A 13,660-nucleotide genomic window follows, 5' to 3' on the forward strand; every position below is an offset into this window, starting at 1 on the left:
ATGGTTCAACTGGGTGAGGTGTTTGATATATGGGAGACATAAGGAAAATCTTTACCTTCATCAATGGCTATGAGTCAGGTATGGCCCAGAAACAATCTAGCAAAATCCGGTTGCAGCCTTGATCATGACACTGAAGTGTCCGGCCATGGGAAGAATTGATGAGGTGCTGTGGCCTGCTTGCTCTGGCAGGTGGCGCAAGCTGCAAGCATCTGTGTGATGGCAACACTGAGACCACACCAGTACACATGCTGGCAAGCCAACCTCCTGGTAAGGACCACCCTCCAGTCTCCCTTGTGGAGCAGGGCCAGCAGTCGTTGCTGTAGTGACATCTGAATAGCTGCTCTTGTCTGGTCACTCTTGCTCTGTAGGAGTTGTATGCCTTGGATGGTTGAAAGCTTGTGTCTTCTGCACCAGTATGCCTGGATTTCTGGGTTTTTGATGTGTCTTCATTTGGAGGTTCACCCTTGCTGGGCAAATCAAAGGAGTTCCCAGATGATGAGTTGTTTGCGAAGTGTGTGGTCACCAGCATCACATCCAATGGGAGGTTGTTGCCTAAGTGTGAATATCCTTCTGCCTCCTAGTTAAATTCTGAGTCCTGATGTACTGACAATCGGAACAGAAGATCGGCATTAATATGTTGTGTGGTGGAATGAAATTGGATGCCATAATTATAAGCAGGTAAAAATAGTTCCCATTGCTGTAGGCAGTGAGCTGTCTTGGTGGGGGTGGATGCCGAAGCCTTGAGAAAGAGCAACAATGGTTATGAAGAGGTCCTGTAGTACAAATTTCCAGTAATAGCTCAATTTTCATAGTATGAACTTAAGTTGGTCTTTATCTTTTGGTGTGGGCAATTTTTGGACCACCTCCACATATTGAGGTGTGGGATGAATGCCTGTAGCACTGAGGACATGCCCCAAGTATTTGACCTGTTCTGTATAGAAGCTACACTTTTCCAGTTTGCTATATCTGGCACTTCACAAGTGAGATTTTAGATATCTCTTTGGAAAATGGCTGGGCTGCTAGCCACTCTGAATGGTAGATAGTTGTACTGATGAAGTCTGTAAGTACTGATTGCCAGCTTCTTCTTGTACTCTACATCCAGGTGGAGCTGAAGGTATGCATTTTTGAGGTCAATTTTAGGAAAAATTTGCGCACCCGCTATACAGGTCAAGATATCCACCACCTTTGGAATTGGGTATGAGTCCACCACAGGCTGAGAGTTTATTGTGTGTTTGAAATCACCACCTGTACATAAGGCACAGTTTTTTTTTTTTTTTTTTTTGTTTTTTTTTTTTTTGTTTTTTTTTTTTTTTCAGCTTGTCTTGTAAGGCAAAAGGTACATTATGTGCTTCAAAAAATTTGAGGTGGCAGATGGGAGTTGGAGTATATGTACTTCAAACTCTCTGACACGTGATCCTGGTTGATAAAAAACTGAATTGAATTTTGCAAACAATTTGTGATGGAACTTGGAAACACTGACAGAGTGGATTGTGGGTGTAGAGTCATGTGTCTCTAGTCCCAATGCATTGAAGAGATAGGTTTACTGCTCCTGGAGTGTCCACTGCAAGGATATGAACTCTGCAAGTCTGGGCAGCATACTATACCTTTGCGGTGAATTGCTGCAAAAAACACAAAATTCCATGGCTATTAGTCCTCATCTGAGAGTCCATGGGCTGGAAGGTTGTGGTGCCCACCCGCTGTTAGGATTGCCAGTTAGAGGAACCTGTGGCAGAGGAACCTGTGTCAATTTGCAATCCAAGTGGCCGTCATCAGTATAGATTGTCAGAGAGATTCTGTTTGTGGTGGTTGGGAACACAGATTTGATATATGGTATGTTCGGATAAGGTTTTGGTCACTGTTTCTCCTTTGAGTGAATTGCCCCTGTTGTGGTCCACTGACAATTTGCACAGTGATTGACATAGTTCTGCCCAGTGACCTGACTTTCCACATGTTGTACATTTTGCCCTGCGGTAATGACATTGATGACTGGGGTGTGATATAAAACACTGGCTACACAGTGGCAATTATCTGGGTCGACATTTTAGTGCCTGGTCTTTTTGTGCCATCTGTCATTGCATTCTGACTGGTGTTCAGAGTCTACGGGTTGTCCTGGTTGCAGAAACTTGTAACAGGTCTTGCCTAGTTGCTTCTGAATGCAATGATTGTTCAAAAGCCCTAATGATGACAAACGTGCTTCTGACGTAGGATCTTTCAGTTTCAACAAGTCCGTTCAGAGTTCATCATCCAGAGGATGAACTAATATCATGTCCCTGACAAATGAAGCTGCATATGACTGTTTGGAGACCTGATTACTGTGCACAAATCTACAGTCCCTGGATAGCCATTGCAACCATGCAATCCATTCTCTGTATGATTGTGTGCTGAGCTTATGACAACTGAAGAACTTACATCTATCTGCAGCTGCATGAACTTGACAATCAAAATATTTAAGGAAATTGGATTTGACCCTATCATATGGGAGGGCATGGGGCTCTGTCTCAGGATAAAGTTGTTGTACAAGACAATGATATATCTCTGGTCCTACATAACCCAACAAAAAAGCACCAGGAAGTGCTGCTGCATCCTTGAGATGTAGTCACCCCATTGTTTAACCTTGCAGTCAAATGCCTGGAATGACAGGGCTGCTGTACAGAATGCCTTGACCATGGTGTCAATTCTGGAGAGATGGTTGGATACCTCTATCATTGAGGTTGAAACTGCAGATACTGTCTGCCATAGTTGCAGAGCTGGTAACATATGCTGGAGCATCAGAAAAACTTGTGCACTAAAATCTGTTGTTTCAGACATTCTAAAAAACAAAGAGAAACTATACAGGGTCTGAGAGCACATGCAACTCACTAAATGTCGCTGTTGGTACACACATGAAGCTTTTAATAATCCTTGTCACCACTGAAAAACATGCTGTGTTTGGCAAAATATATGGCACAAATTCTTCAAAAAGTTTGTTGACAAAAATAAGAAAACTGTTTGACACTCTGATGAGTAATAATACAATATTCACAAGCTGAAAGTCGCTGGCTGGAGACTCTAGTTTAGAAAACAAGGTCATTACACAAACGAAAATTCTAAGTCTCACTGAGACCATCTTCAAGCAAAGTTCAACTAAGAGTTTAAGCTCGTCTGTCCTGGCATGGTGTTAAAATGCAACAAACAATTTAAGTTTTTCCATCTATGCACGGAGTTAAAATCCCCTGGGAACAGTCTACAGTCAGTGTACTACAAGAATAATGTAAGTAAAGTTTTTCAACATCCACAACCACAAAGATAGGTCTGTCAACAATGGCGAAGTGATCCAGGTGTTGTCTGTTGTGGCAGCTAGTCGGCAGCTGAGACGGCAAAGTCCACATGGAACTGGATGTTTGAACTGGAGTCCTGGCTTGGAGTGAACTGCTGATGGATGGCCACGCACCGGCCTAAATACCATCCTGTGGCGGGATATCTTAGGATCTATTTTTGGTCATATGGAGCATGGAAGCAAGTAGATTTTCGCAACCTGCAACTTCTGGCAGAGCTGGTAGAGCCACTTAGTGGAATGCAACGAAATCTGCTTTTCAGTGAGTAGTGGATGCTTGGGAACTAGGCAACTTTCAATGCTGGGAGGTATGATGTTTTGTTGACCTTGCAGGCATAACATCACAAAATGTCAGTCTCTTTTATAGATGAGTTACACTTCCCTAGATTTTACACACTTAACCAAAGTCAACCATTTGCCTTCCCCCTAGCCTGTTTGATATTCCTTAGGAACATTACCCCTAGATGTCACATCAATGTGATGGAGTCAAGCAGCGCACCACTAATTCTGTATTCAATCATTACAGGATGGATTTTCCTCCTCATTTAGAGGAAGCTACAATTTATGACATCAAATACAAATTCTGTCCAAGTCACTCTGTATTCTCTAAAGTCACTCAAGGATGTCACTCACTTTCCCATACATTACAGCATCTTGGTATCGCAAATGGTTGCAGATTGCTGCTTGCACTATCTGTTAGATCATGCATGTATATAGAGAACAAGGAAGATCCCATCACAGTTTCCTGGGGCACTTCTGACAATAACCTTGTCTCTGAAGAACACTTATCATCCTCGACAACATATAGGGTTCTATTCCCTAAAAAAGTTATCTAGTCAAATATCTATTCCTTAAGTTTGGATCTTTGTAAACAATCTGCAGTGCAGCACTGTCTCAATTACTTTCTGGAAATCTAGGAATACGGAATGTGCCTATTGTGCTTCATCCATGGTTTGTAGGGTATTGGGCAAGACAAAGTCAAGTTGAGTTTTACATGAGAGAGACTATCTAAAGCCATGCTGATTTGTGGACATAAGCTGTTCTGTCTCAAGGAAATTTATTCTATTTGAACGTGGAATATGTCCAAGAATTTTGCAGCAGACCAATGTTAAGGCTATCGATCTATAAGTTTGTGGATCTTTTCTTTTATTCTTCTTATATACTGTGGTCACCTTCACCTTTTCTGGTTGCTTGGGACTTTGCACTGAGTGAGAAATTTGTAATAAATGCAAATTAAGTAAGGGGCCAATGCTGAAGAATACTCTTTATAAAACTAAACTGTGGCTCCATCTGGAACTGGCAACTTATTTGTTTACAGCTCCACCCCCTCCCCAAACACTCCCCCATATGACATGCAACTTCTCTTGCCTGCACAAAGGCTGGTTCCTCAGTGCCACTTTTATCTAGCTGCCTTGCTGTCTTTTCCCCATAGCTTTCACCTTTTTTTTCCCTCAACACCACCCTTCCTCCTTGTTCCTCTCATCTACTCCATAACTCTGTCAGACTGCAGTGCTGGGATAATGTGACCAGGGTAAGGCAATGATGCAATGATTCTCTCTCTCTCTCTCTCTCTCTCTCTCTCTCTCTCTCTCTCTCTCTCTCTCTCTCTCTCTCTCTCTGTGTGTGTGTGTGTGTGTGTGTGTGTGTGTGTGTGTGTTTCTTGATCCCCATTGAGTAGGAGGTCACAAAAGGCCGATGATGTTTATGGTATTCTATGCCCCACGTACTGTCTACCATGCAACCACAATATTGGCTGCTAATGGCAACAGGGGACAGGACTGGGGGTGTCCAGTGGTGAGCACAACTTGACGTTACATAGCATAGTTGAACTGCTTGGACCCTGAGAAACTCACAACAGTGCTAGAGTGCCAGTAGTGTTGTACAAAGCAGAACAATGGCAATGATTAACAAAGCAAACATTGAATTATATCTACAAGAACAGTTGCTGAAGTAGACATTTGGTCAAAAAGAAACCAAGGAATTTTGCAGAGTGAGAAAAAAGTAGCAGATGAAATATTAGTGTTTCTACAAGATGAATCAGTGGAATGTTTTGTGTCATATACAATCTACTGTACAGATAAAGTACATGAGGAGCACAATGACGACGATATGAGCTTAACAAGTGAAAGTGATACTGAAGTAGGTTTTGAGTCACTTAGTTGATCATCCTTGCCAGACAGGGAGCCACATATCCTGTCTTCAATCTAACATAGCAAAGGACAATCATTCTCCAAGGAATGGATACTAAACATAATTACATACACAGAAAATAATCACAGTAAAAATACAATTATGAACAGATTTTGAATACGTCTGCAGCAATATAACCATGTAGTAAATAAAAGAAAATTATGGATATTCAAAGGAGTACAAGGCACACTTGTTATGTTATGTTCATCGTATTTTGCATGATATAGATTAGAGTGACTTCAAGGGAAGTGGTGGATGATTGCATAACTTCAAACAGTGCTACAGGACTGAAAGACTTAAAATAACAAAATTTGAAATGAAGCTCAATTTGATGATGCACAGCAAACTGTGGAATTGGCCTGAAAATTTGTGGATGAGATGAACAAACTTATCCCATTGTTCTGTAAGGAAGTTGTTATCAACTCTGACCAGTTGGGATTTGAAGAGGAACTCTGGAAATTAGAGGTACCAAGATAGTTGTATCAAGATCAATTAACATCAATGCCTTAATGCTTTCATATACAATTATGCTGTCTGTTAGTCTGGATGTTAAATTGGCTGAAAAGTTACCTATTGTGCTGCAAGAAGCTGGAGGTGCTCTACTCCCAATGACTCTTTCCTGTGTGAATGATCTTGTAACAGCATTAGGGAATATTTACATGACAGCAAGCAAGGGTGGGAAAATGGCTGTCAGGGAACTACAACCATGAGCACTGCTTTTGGCCAATAGCTGGTCAAAATAACTTGCTTTTGCTTGATACCTGATCTGTGCATAAAAACCATACTCCTTTAGAGCAAACTATGCCTCCTGAAAAATGTACGACATTCCAGTTCATACTGCCAGGAACCAATGGACAAGTTCAGCCTCTGGATGTTTGTTTTCTTCATACCTATGAAACATATTATCACAATATTTGCAGCTATGCATTAAAGGATAGCCAGTTTTACAATAAGCTCCATGAAAGACTGTTTTGCTTTCAGTTGCATGCCATCACATTCAGTCAGTTCTCATCACCTCATTGCACCAATATGATTGATTCTATATGCATTCTTTAAGAGTGAATCCTAGCTGCAAATCCTGCATGGTCTGTAACTCCCAAGGAATTAGCCTTTGATCTTGATGGTTCAAATCTTTGTGATCACTGTGGTATGCCATTATTCATTCAGTGTTCATAGTGCAAGTTAATAGTTTGTTTTGAACATTTCTTGAATGTTGATGATATCCATTTTGTAAAGTATAATACATACATTCCATAGCAGGTTGATCACTGCACCTCCCGGACTCCCATTTTGTCACTCTTGTTATGCTCTTGGTGAGTCATTAGCAGCTAATATTTTTCCTGTCATAATTATTATTAACACAAAACTTTCAAATGAGCCTTACTAAAGACTGTACTTGTGACCTCACACTCAAGGGGTTCCTTGCATGAGGATGGGCATAACCCAAAAGCAACAGTTCCAATCATGAAACTTCCTGCTAGATTAAAACTGTGTGCCAAGTGGATACTTGAACTCAAACCCTTCCCTGTCATAGGCAGTTCTCTTATTATCTGAGCTATCCGGGCATGACTCTTTACCAATCTCCATGGCTTAGTTGTGCCTGTACCTCTCTCCTACTTGCCAAATTTCTGTCTACTCTCTTGCATATTTTTCTGGACTTGCAAGGTTTAAAGTTGCAAAATGACACACACACTCCTTTTCAGGGTGAAACATTAAATCTGGTAACAACCACCTATGCTGTTACTATCCATTTCGCCATAATATCCTTTCTACATCTACATTTACATTCATATTCTGCAAACCCCTTATGATGTGTGGCAGAGGATACCCTGTACCATTTGCAAATAAGGTGAGGGAAAAACAACTGTCTATAAGCTTCTGTATGAGCCCTAATTTCTTGTATCTTATCTTCATCCCATTTGAGTTCCCAAATCATCTCTGTAATACTTCTGTGTTGTTCGAAACTAAGGGTGTGGTCACAGAGACCCCAATATCGCTGGATTCTGCCGACGACCGAAATCAGCCAGAGGGGGCCGATCTTCTAATCAGTACACCACTATGTGCGTAGACACACTATAGCCTATCTTATCTCCTGGACATACAGACTTCAGATGGCAATTGGTGAAATTGACTGACTTACTCACACAAAATATGGAGCATGAGAAACATAAGTTTAGTCCATGAAAGAGTGAGTTTGCGGCATCCTGAGGATGCAAATATCATAGTCAGGATATAGATTGGAATTTATGAACTGGAATCACAGGTTTATTCAAAACCTCAAATAGGTAAAATCTGTATTGGAAAGTTTAGGCATACCTAGATTATAACCTCAAAAATTAATTTGTTCGAGTGAAAAGAGTGGCATATCTTACATGCTTATAGCTACTATACTGGACTTTTTTTGTGGACTTAACCTAACTTCCTTGAACCTGCCAAAGACTGAGTAGTAGATCAGGCTCACTATGACCATGCTGTCAGCCAGTGTTATCAGATGACCTCTGGTGACGGTGTCTGATGATCGTTGTCAGTGCCACTGTGCACACAGTGTAATGGTAACAAATCTATCAACCTGCCTTCAAATTTCTTTGATATCATCCTTTAATGCAATCTGGTGTACACACCAAAAACTCAAGCAGTACTCAAGAATAGGTCGCATTAGTGTCCTATATGCGGTCTTCTTTACAAATGAACTACAATTTCACAAAGTTCTCCCAAAAAATGGAAGCAAGGGGTGCAGCAGAACTTCAGTGAACTATGGAAAGTAGGAGAGAGGTGCAGAGGTGCTGGCAGAAGGAAAGCTGTGTGAGCAGGTCAATATTTGTGCTTGGACCTCTCTCTCAGCAAGAGCATTTTCAACAAAAGGTAAGGTGCTCGGTCCAAGTCCCAGTCAAGTAAACAGTTTCAATGTGACAGGAAATTTCCAAACACCACACTCTCTGTTGTCTACTGCAGCATGGAAGATTCATGCTGTAAATTTCAGTATTATGTTCCTGTCGACCACTCAGCATCTCAAGTACACCATGAGTGCTTACTTTTTTTTTCCTTCCATTTTTTCGTTCATTCATCTGTCCATCCCCATCTCATACGCCATAGATACCATCGTGAAGGGGAGCCTTTAGGAATATGCAATGAGCAAATTATACATTAACAGGCAGAGGCAATGACGGTTGGCTGCTTCTGTAAAGTGTACTAACAACAGATGATGGCTTGTGCTAATCTAGTCACACTGTTATTTATAGGAATTACTTATATATGTGTATTAGGGAAAACAGTTCCTTTGGAAAAAGCCACTGCTCTTTCTCCTAATTGCTCAGCAGATGTTTTTTTAATATTTCAAACAAAGTAGTTATGTTGCTTTATAGAGGACTGTCAGCTATCTGTACACTGGAAAGCTCAAGGTACATGTAATAAAAATGTTAGAGTTATCTGGAATTCACGTCCCTGAGTAAAAATATTGAGATAAATTGCAGGATGATTGACTAATGAAGTATTCTTTTACTTTCTTTTTGAAACTTTGGGTATTCTCAATTACCTGCCTAACATCTGTCATTAACCTGTTGTAGGCTTGTATGACAGAGGATAAAACTCCGTTCTCAATCCTAGCTAGTAATATATATTCTGCATGCAAATTATTTTTACTTCTAGTATTGTGATTATGAATTACAGAGTTCAACCAAACTTTACTTTGTTACTAACTAAAAGAAAATCAGTTGGGGATATATGCATTCATACATAAGTGTTATTATTTGGTGATGTATTCCAGATGGTACACTTCCTGTTTTGTAGATTTTGGTCACTAAATCAAATAACATGTAATTTCAACTAATTGTAATAATTTCACAGCTATCTCACTGACTCCTGAATTGACAGAATTTTTAAGTTCAAGCCTTAAGAGTGCCATCAAATTATAATCACATCCTTTTTTCCTCATTATATAGCTTACATTTTTTCACCTCACTACAAACATACTTTCCCCTAACAGACTTTTGACATTGTACTGAAATTTAATCTACCTATCCTTTTTTACTTGTAAGTGAAGGCACACATGAACATTTTGTATATTATCATTTTAAGTACTCCAGAATTATAGTTAACCTTTCTGTGTGCTGAATGCACTTTTCTAAAAGCAATAACTTATTCAATGTTTTTACCTGTTGCACTCATTCTTTTGATTTCTCCCGTTTTTGCACTTTCTAAGCATCCATAAAGCTTAATTTGTGTTGTATCATTCCATTTCAACCTTTCAGCAATAATCTGGTATATTTCATAATGTTTCCAGGAAGTTTTTTCCTTTGCCTTGATGACTTAATTGACATAAATATCTTTTTCTCATATTGTTGATATTCCAACCTGAAGTTTTCATTGTTTGATTTAGCCTGCAGTTATTGTGAAATGTCCTGCTACTCATTGTTAATAGATACTACAGCATCATCATTCAGAAACAGCTGTTGTTATCTAATTTCTTTTGGCTTAAGAAACTAGAAGAACTCATAGGAGGCAAGCTCATATGAATAAAATGACTGAGGCAGCACTGAAACATATTCTATTAATTAAAATGTCAGCAAATTTCATTGTAGTGTTGGACAGTATATTTTCACTTTTCTGAATGTAATGACTTTTCCTTTGAATTGAGGTGATTTGAAGTCCAGAAACAAATGAATTGAGCAAGAAATGCATCATGTAACTATGTAGGCTTTCCCGGCGTAATAAGTCTTGAAAGTCTTTTCGGGTTTGCTGCCGGATCCTAAAATCAACTTGACTCGATATTTCGGCAATCCAACTGTTCGCCATCTTCAGGAAATGCTGCTTCTGTTGATGAGTCCTGCTGAGAACTGATGCAAGATTGCAATTCGACTTCAGGAAATGCAATAGCATTTCCTGAAGATGGCGAACAGTTGGATCGCCGAAATATCGAGTCAAGTTGATTTTAGGATCCGGCAGCAAACCCGAAAAGACTTTCAAGAAATGCATCACCTATCATTAAGGTGACCAAACGAATGTTGGCCTTTGGTGTGAACTGGCTCCAGTGAATCTGATTTATTATTAGTAAAGCTGATAAATTTAGAATTAGTATAAGGCATATAATTTTAGGCTGCTTACTAAAACTTTGTTCTGTTTTTCTTGTTTTTCTTTCTGGATTTTTCATTACACACTCATTTTTCTTTGTGGCTGTCAGCCAGATACCAGTCTCTGCTGCTATTATTAGATAATCTGCTTTCCTTTCTCCTTATAGGACTTGCAGTTGTCATTTGCGTTACATGCAATTAGAGTCTTTTTTTGCGCTGTTTATTATTCCTCTTCAGATATTACAAGTCTAGCAACTCTGAAAAGCTACTACTGCAGCTCATTTATAACATTTTATTATATTGTTTATAGAGTTTCAATTAAAGACATGTGATATGTTGGGGAATTATAATTAAATGTGGAAATTTTGTCGTAAATAATATCAAGTGTTTATAGCTACATTTTATGATATAAGTTATATTTTCTCCATACTTACCTGTGCCTTTCTAAACAGGTTAGAGCACAACTGAATGTCCTATAGAACAACCCACTACTTACCATGATGACTTTTTATAAGACGACAATATTTCTCTGTGAGTATCATGATAGATGATCATTTCTTTCTGCACTGTGGAAGTACAGTGAATACTCAAATGTGTATCTCTTTTCTTAAGGTGTTATAATTGTTCCTGCAAGAAGAAGTTGTAAACTGGAAGCATACATTGATTTGATGTCTCCTCCAGTAGGTCCTCTAAACCATTTTTGGGACAGCACTGGTTTCAGGTTTGTATAAGATTATTAGAATAATATCTTTCCTGTCCAGTTTGTAACAGTTTATCTAATGCATATAAATAATGAAAAAGTTTATTTTAAAATATTCATAGGGAGTATGGAGTCTCAAGTAAATTTGTGAGCATGGTGAGAACAAGCACTGCAGAAACAAGAGCAAAAGTGAAATACCAGGGAGAGATATCCTAGGAGTTTGATATTTATGCAGGTCTGTGTCAGGGTGATGCTATCTTACTAATATTATTTAACATTGTGTTCAAGAAAGGCATCTGATAAAAGGACAGTAATGATCATCATCGTTTCCCAACTCCAGTTTCCTAGAGTGCTCGCCATCTCCTTCTGTCTTCATATATTTTCTGTACCAGGACAGCTTCCCATTTGTGTCCTTTCTCCCCCACATCTGATCTTACAGTCTCTATCCAGCATTTTCTTGGTCTTCTCCATGGTCTTCTACGTGCAAGGTTCAGGTTGAAATACCTTTTGCCAAGTGTTCGACTGTTCCTCTCATTATTTGCCCATACCACTGAAGCTTGCATTTCTTTATGACACTGGTAACAGGAACCTCAACACCAGCTACCTTTCTATTCACCTCATTCCTGATTTTGTCGATTCTAGTTGTTTGGTTCATAGTTGTCATAAATCTCATTTCTGTTGCCTGAATTATGCTGAGGTCTTTGTTTAGTAGGGTACATGTTTCTAAACCATATGTTAGGATTGGTATGAAATAGGTGTGATACACAGTCACTTTTGTTTCTCTTGGCATTTTATCATCCCAGAGAAGATTTCTGATTTGTCTGTAAAAATTGGATGCTTTCTGTGTTGTTCTGTGTGTAATATCTGCTTAATGGTGTTATCTTTTGAGATCATGCTTCCTAGGTATTTGAAATGTGAAACAGATTCTACTTTGACTCCTTCTAGAAATACACAGGGTGATTATAATTAAAGTTAAACTTTCAAAACACTGTGTAGAAATAACACCACTGGTCAGTGTGACTTCAAATTGCAATGGAATATTATGGGAGAAGGGGGAAAACATATGGCAGAAGGAAAAGAAATAGCATGAAAATTGATCAATAGATGCCACTGTATGTGCCAGAATACATAAATGAAAACAAGGTAGATATTGAAATAGATGACAGAGGAATAGAAAAACAATTAAAATCACTCAAAAGAGGAAAGGCCGCTGGTCCAAATTGGGGAATAAATAGTAGTCCGAAGGAGCCAAGTCTGGAGAAAAGGGGGATGCGAAACGAGTTGGAATCCTATTTCTATTAATTTTGCGACCACAACTGCTGAGGTGTGTACTAGTGCATTGCCGTGATGGAAAAGGACTTTTTTGCAGTCCAATCGCCGGCGTTTTTCTTGCAGCTCGGTTTTCAGATAGTCCAATAACGATGAATAATATTCTCCTGTAATAGTTTTACCCTTTTCCAGATAGTCGATGAGGATTATCCCTTGCGAATCCCAAAAGACAGTCGCCATAACCTTTCTGGCCGAAGGAATGGTCTTTGCCTTTTTTGGTGCAGATTCTCTCTTGGTAATCCATTGTTTAGATTGTTGTTTGGTCGCAGGAGTATAGTAATGTATCCATGTTTCATCCACAGTGACAAAACGATGCTTAAAGTCCTGCTGATTATTCCTGAATAGCTTCAAACCGTCCTTGCAACACTTCACACGACTCCGTTGTTGGTCAATGTGAGCAATCGTGGAACCCATCTTGCAGATAGCTTTCTCATGACCTAATGTTTATGCAAAATGTTTATGTCTAAAATTGTCATATATTCCCACAGAGACAATCTTATAATTTTTTTATTATATAATTCAACCTGGTGTCATGTGAGAGGTAACATTACTGGTCTCGACTTATTACCAAGTCTTTGACTCCTTCTAGATACACGGGGTGATTATAATTAAACTTTCAAAACACTGTGTAGAAATAACGCCACTGGTCAGTGTGACTTCAAATTGCAATGGAATATTATCAGAGAAGGGGGAAAACATATGGCAGAAGGAAAAGAAATAGCATGAAAATTGTTCAATAGATGCCACTGTATGTGTCAGAATACATAAATGAAAACAAGGCAGATATCGAAATAGATGACAGAGGGATAGAAAAACAATTAAAATCGCTCAAAAGAGGAAAGGCCGCTGGTCCTGATGGGATACCAGTTCAATTTTACACAGAGTATGTGAAGGAAATTGCCCCCTTCTTGCAGTGGTGTACTGTAGGTCTCTAGAAGAGTGTAGTGTTCCAAAAGATTGGAAAAGGCACAGGTCATCCCTGTTTTCAAGAAGGGACGTCCAACAGATGTGCAGAACTATAGCCCTATACCTCCAACGTTGATCAGTTGTAGAATTATGGAA

At 39.3% G+C, this 13,660-nt stretch overlaps 1 protein-coding gene across 6 annotated transcripts in view; it reads left to right on the forward strand.

The window, feature by feature from the left end:
* LOC124796248 (alpha-L-iduronidase) overlaps positions 1-13,660 on the forward strand; it is a 232,588-nt gene that overhangs the window by 21,673 nt on the left and 197,255 nt on the right. For all 6 annotated transcript variants that reach the window (XM_047260344.1, XM_047260348.1, XM_047260349.1 and 3 more), the window contains exons 2-3: positions 11,022-11,100; positions 11,182-11,290. In XM_047260344.1, the coding sequence (XP_047116300.1) occupies positions 11,067-11,100; positions 11,182-11,290 (143 nt within the window). In that variant the 5' untranslated portion in view covers positions 11,022-11,066. The remainder of the gene's footprint in view (positions 1-11,021; positions 11,101-11,181; positions 11,291-13,660) is intronic.

The sequence above is a fragment of the Schistocerca piceifrons genome, chromosome 4 (assembly GCF_021461385.2).
Source record: "Schistocerca piceifrons isolate TAMUIC-IGC-003096 chromosome 4, iqSchPice1.1, whole genome shotgun sequence".
NCBI classification, from domain to species: domain Eukaryota; kingdom Metazoa; phylum Arthropoda; class Insecta; order Orthoptera; family Acrididae; genus Schistocerca; species Schistocerca piceifrons.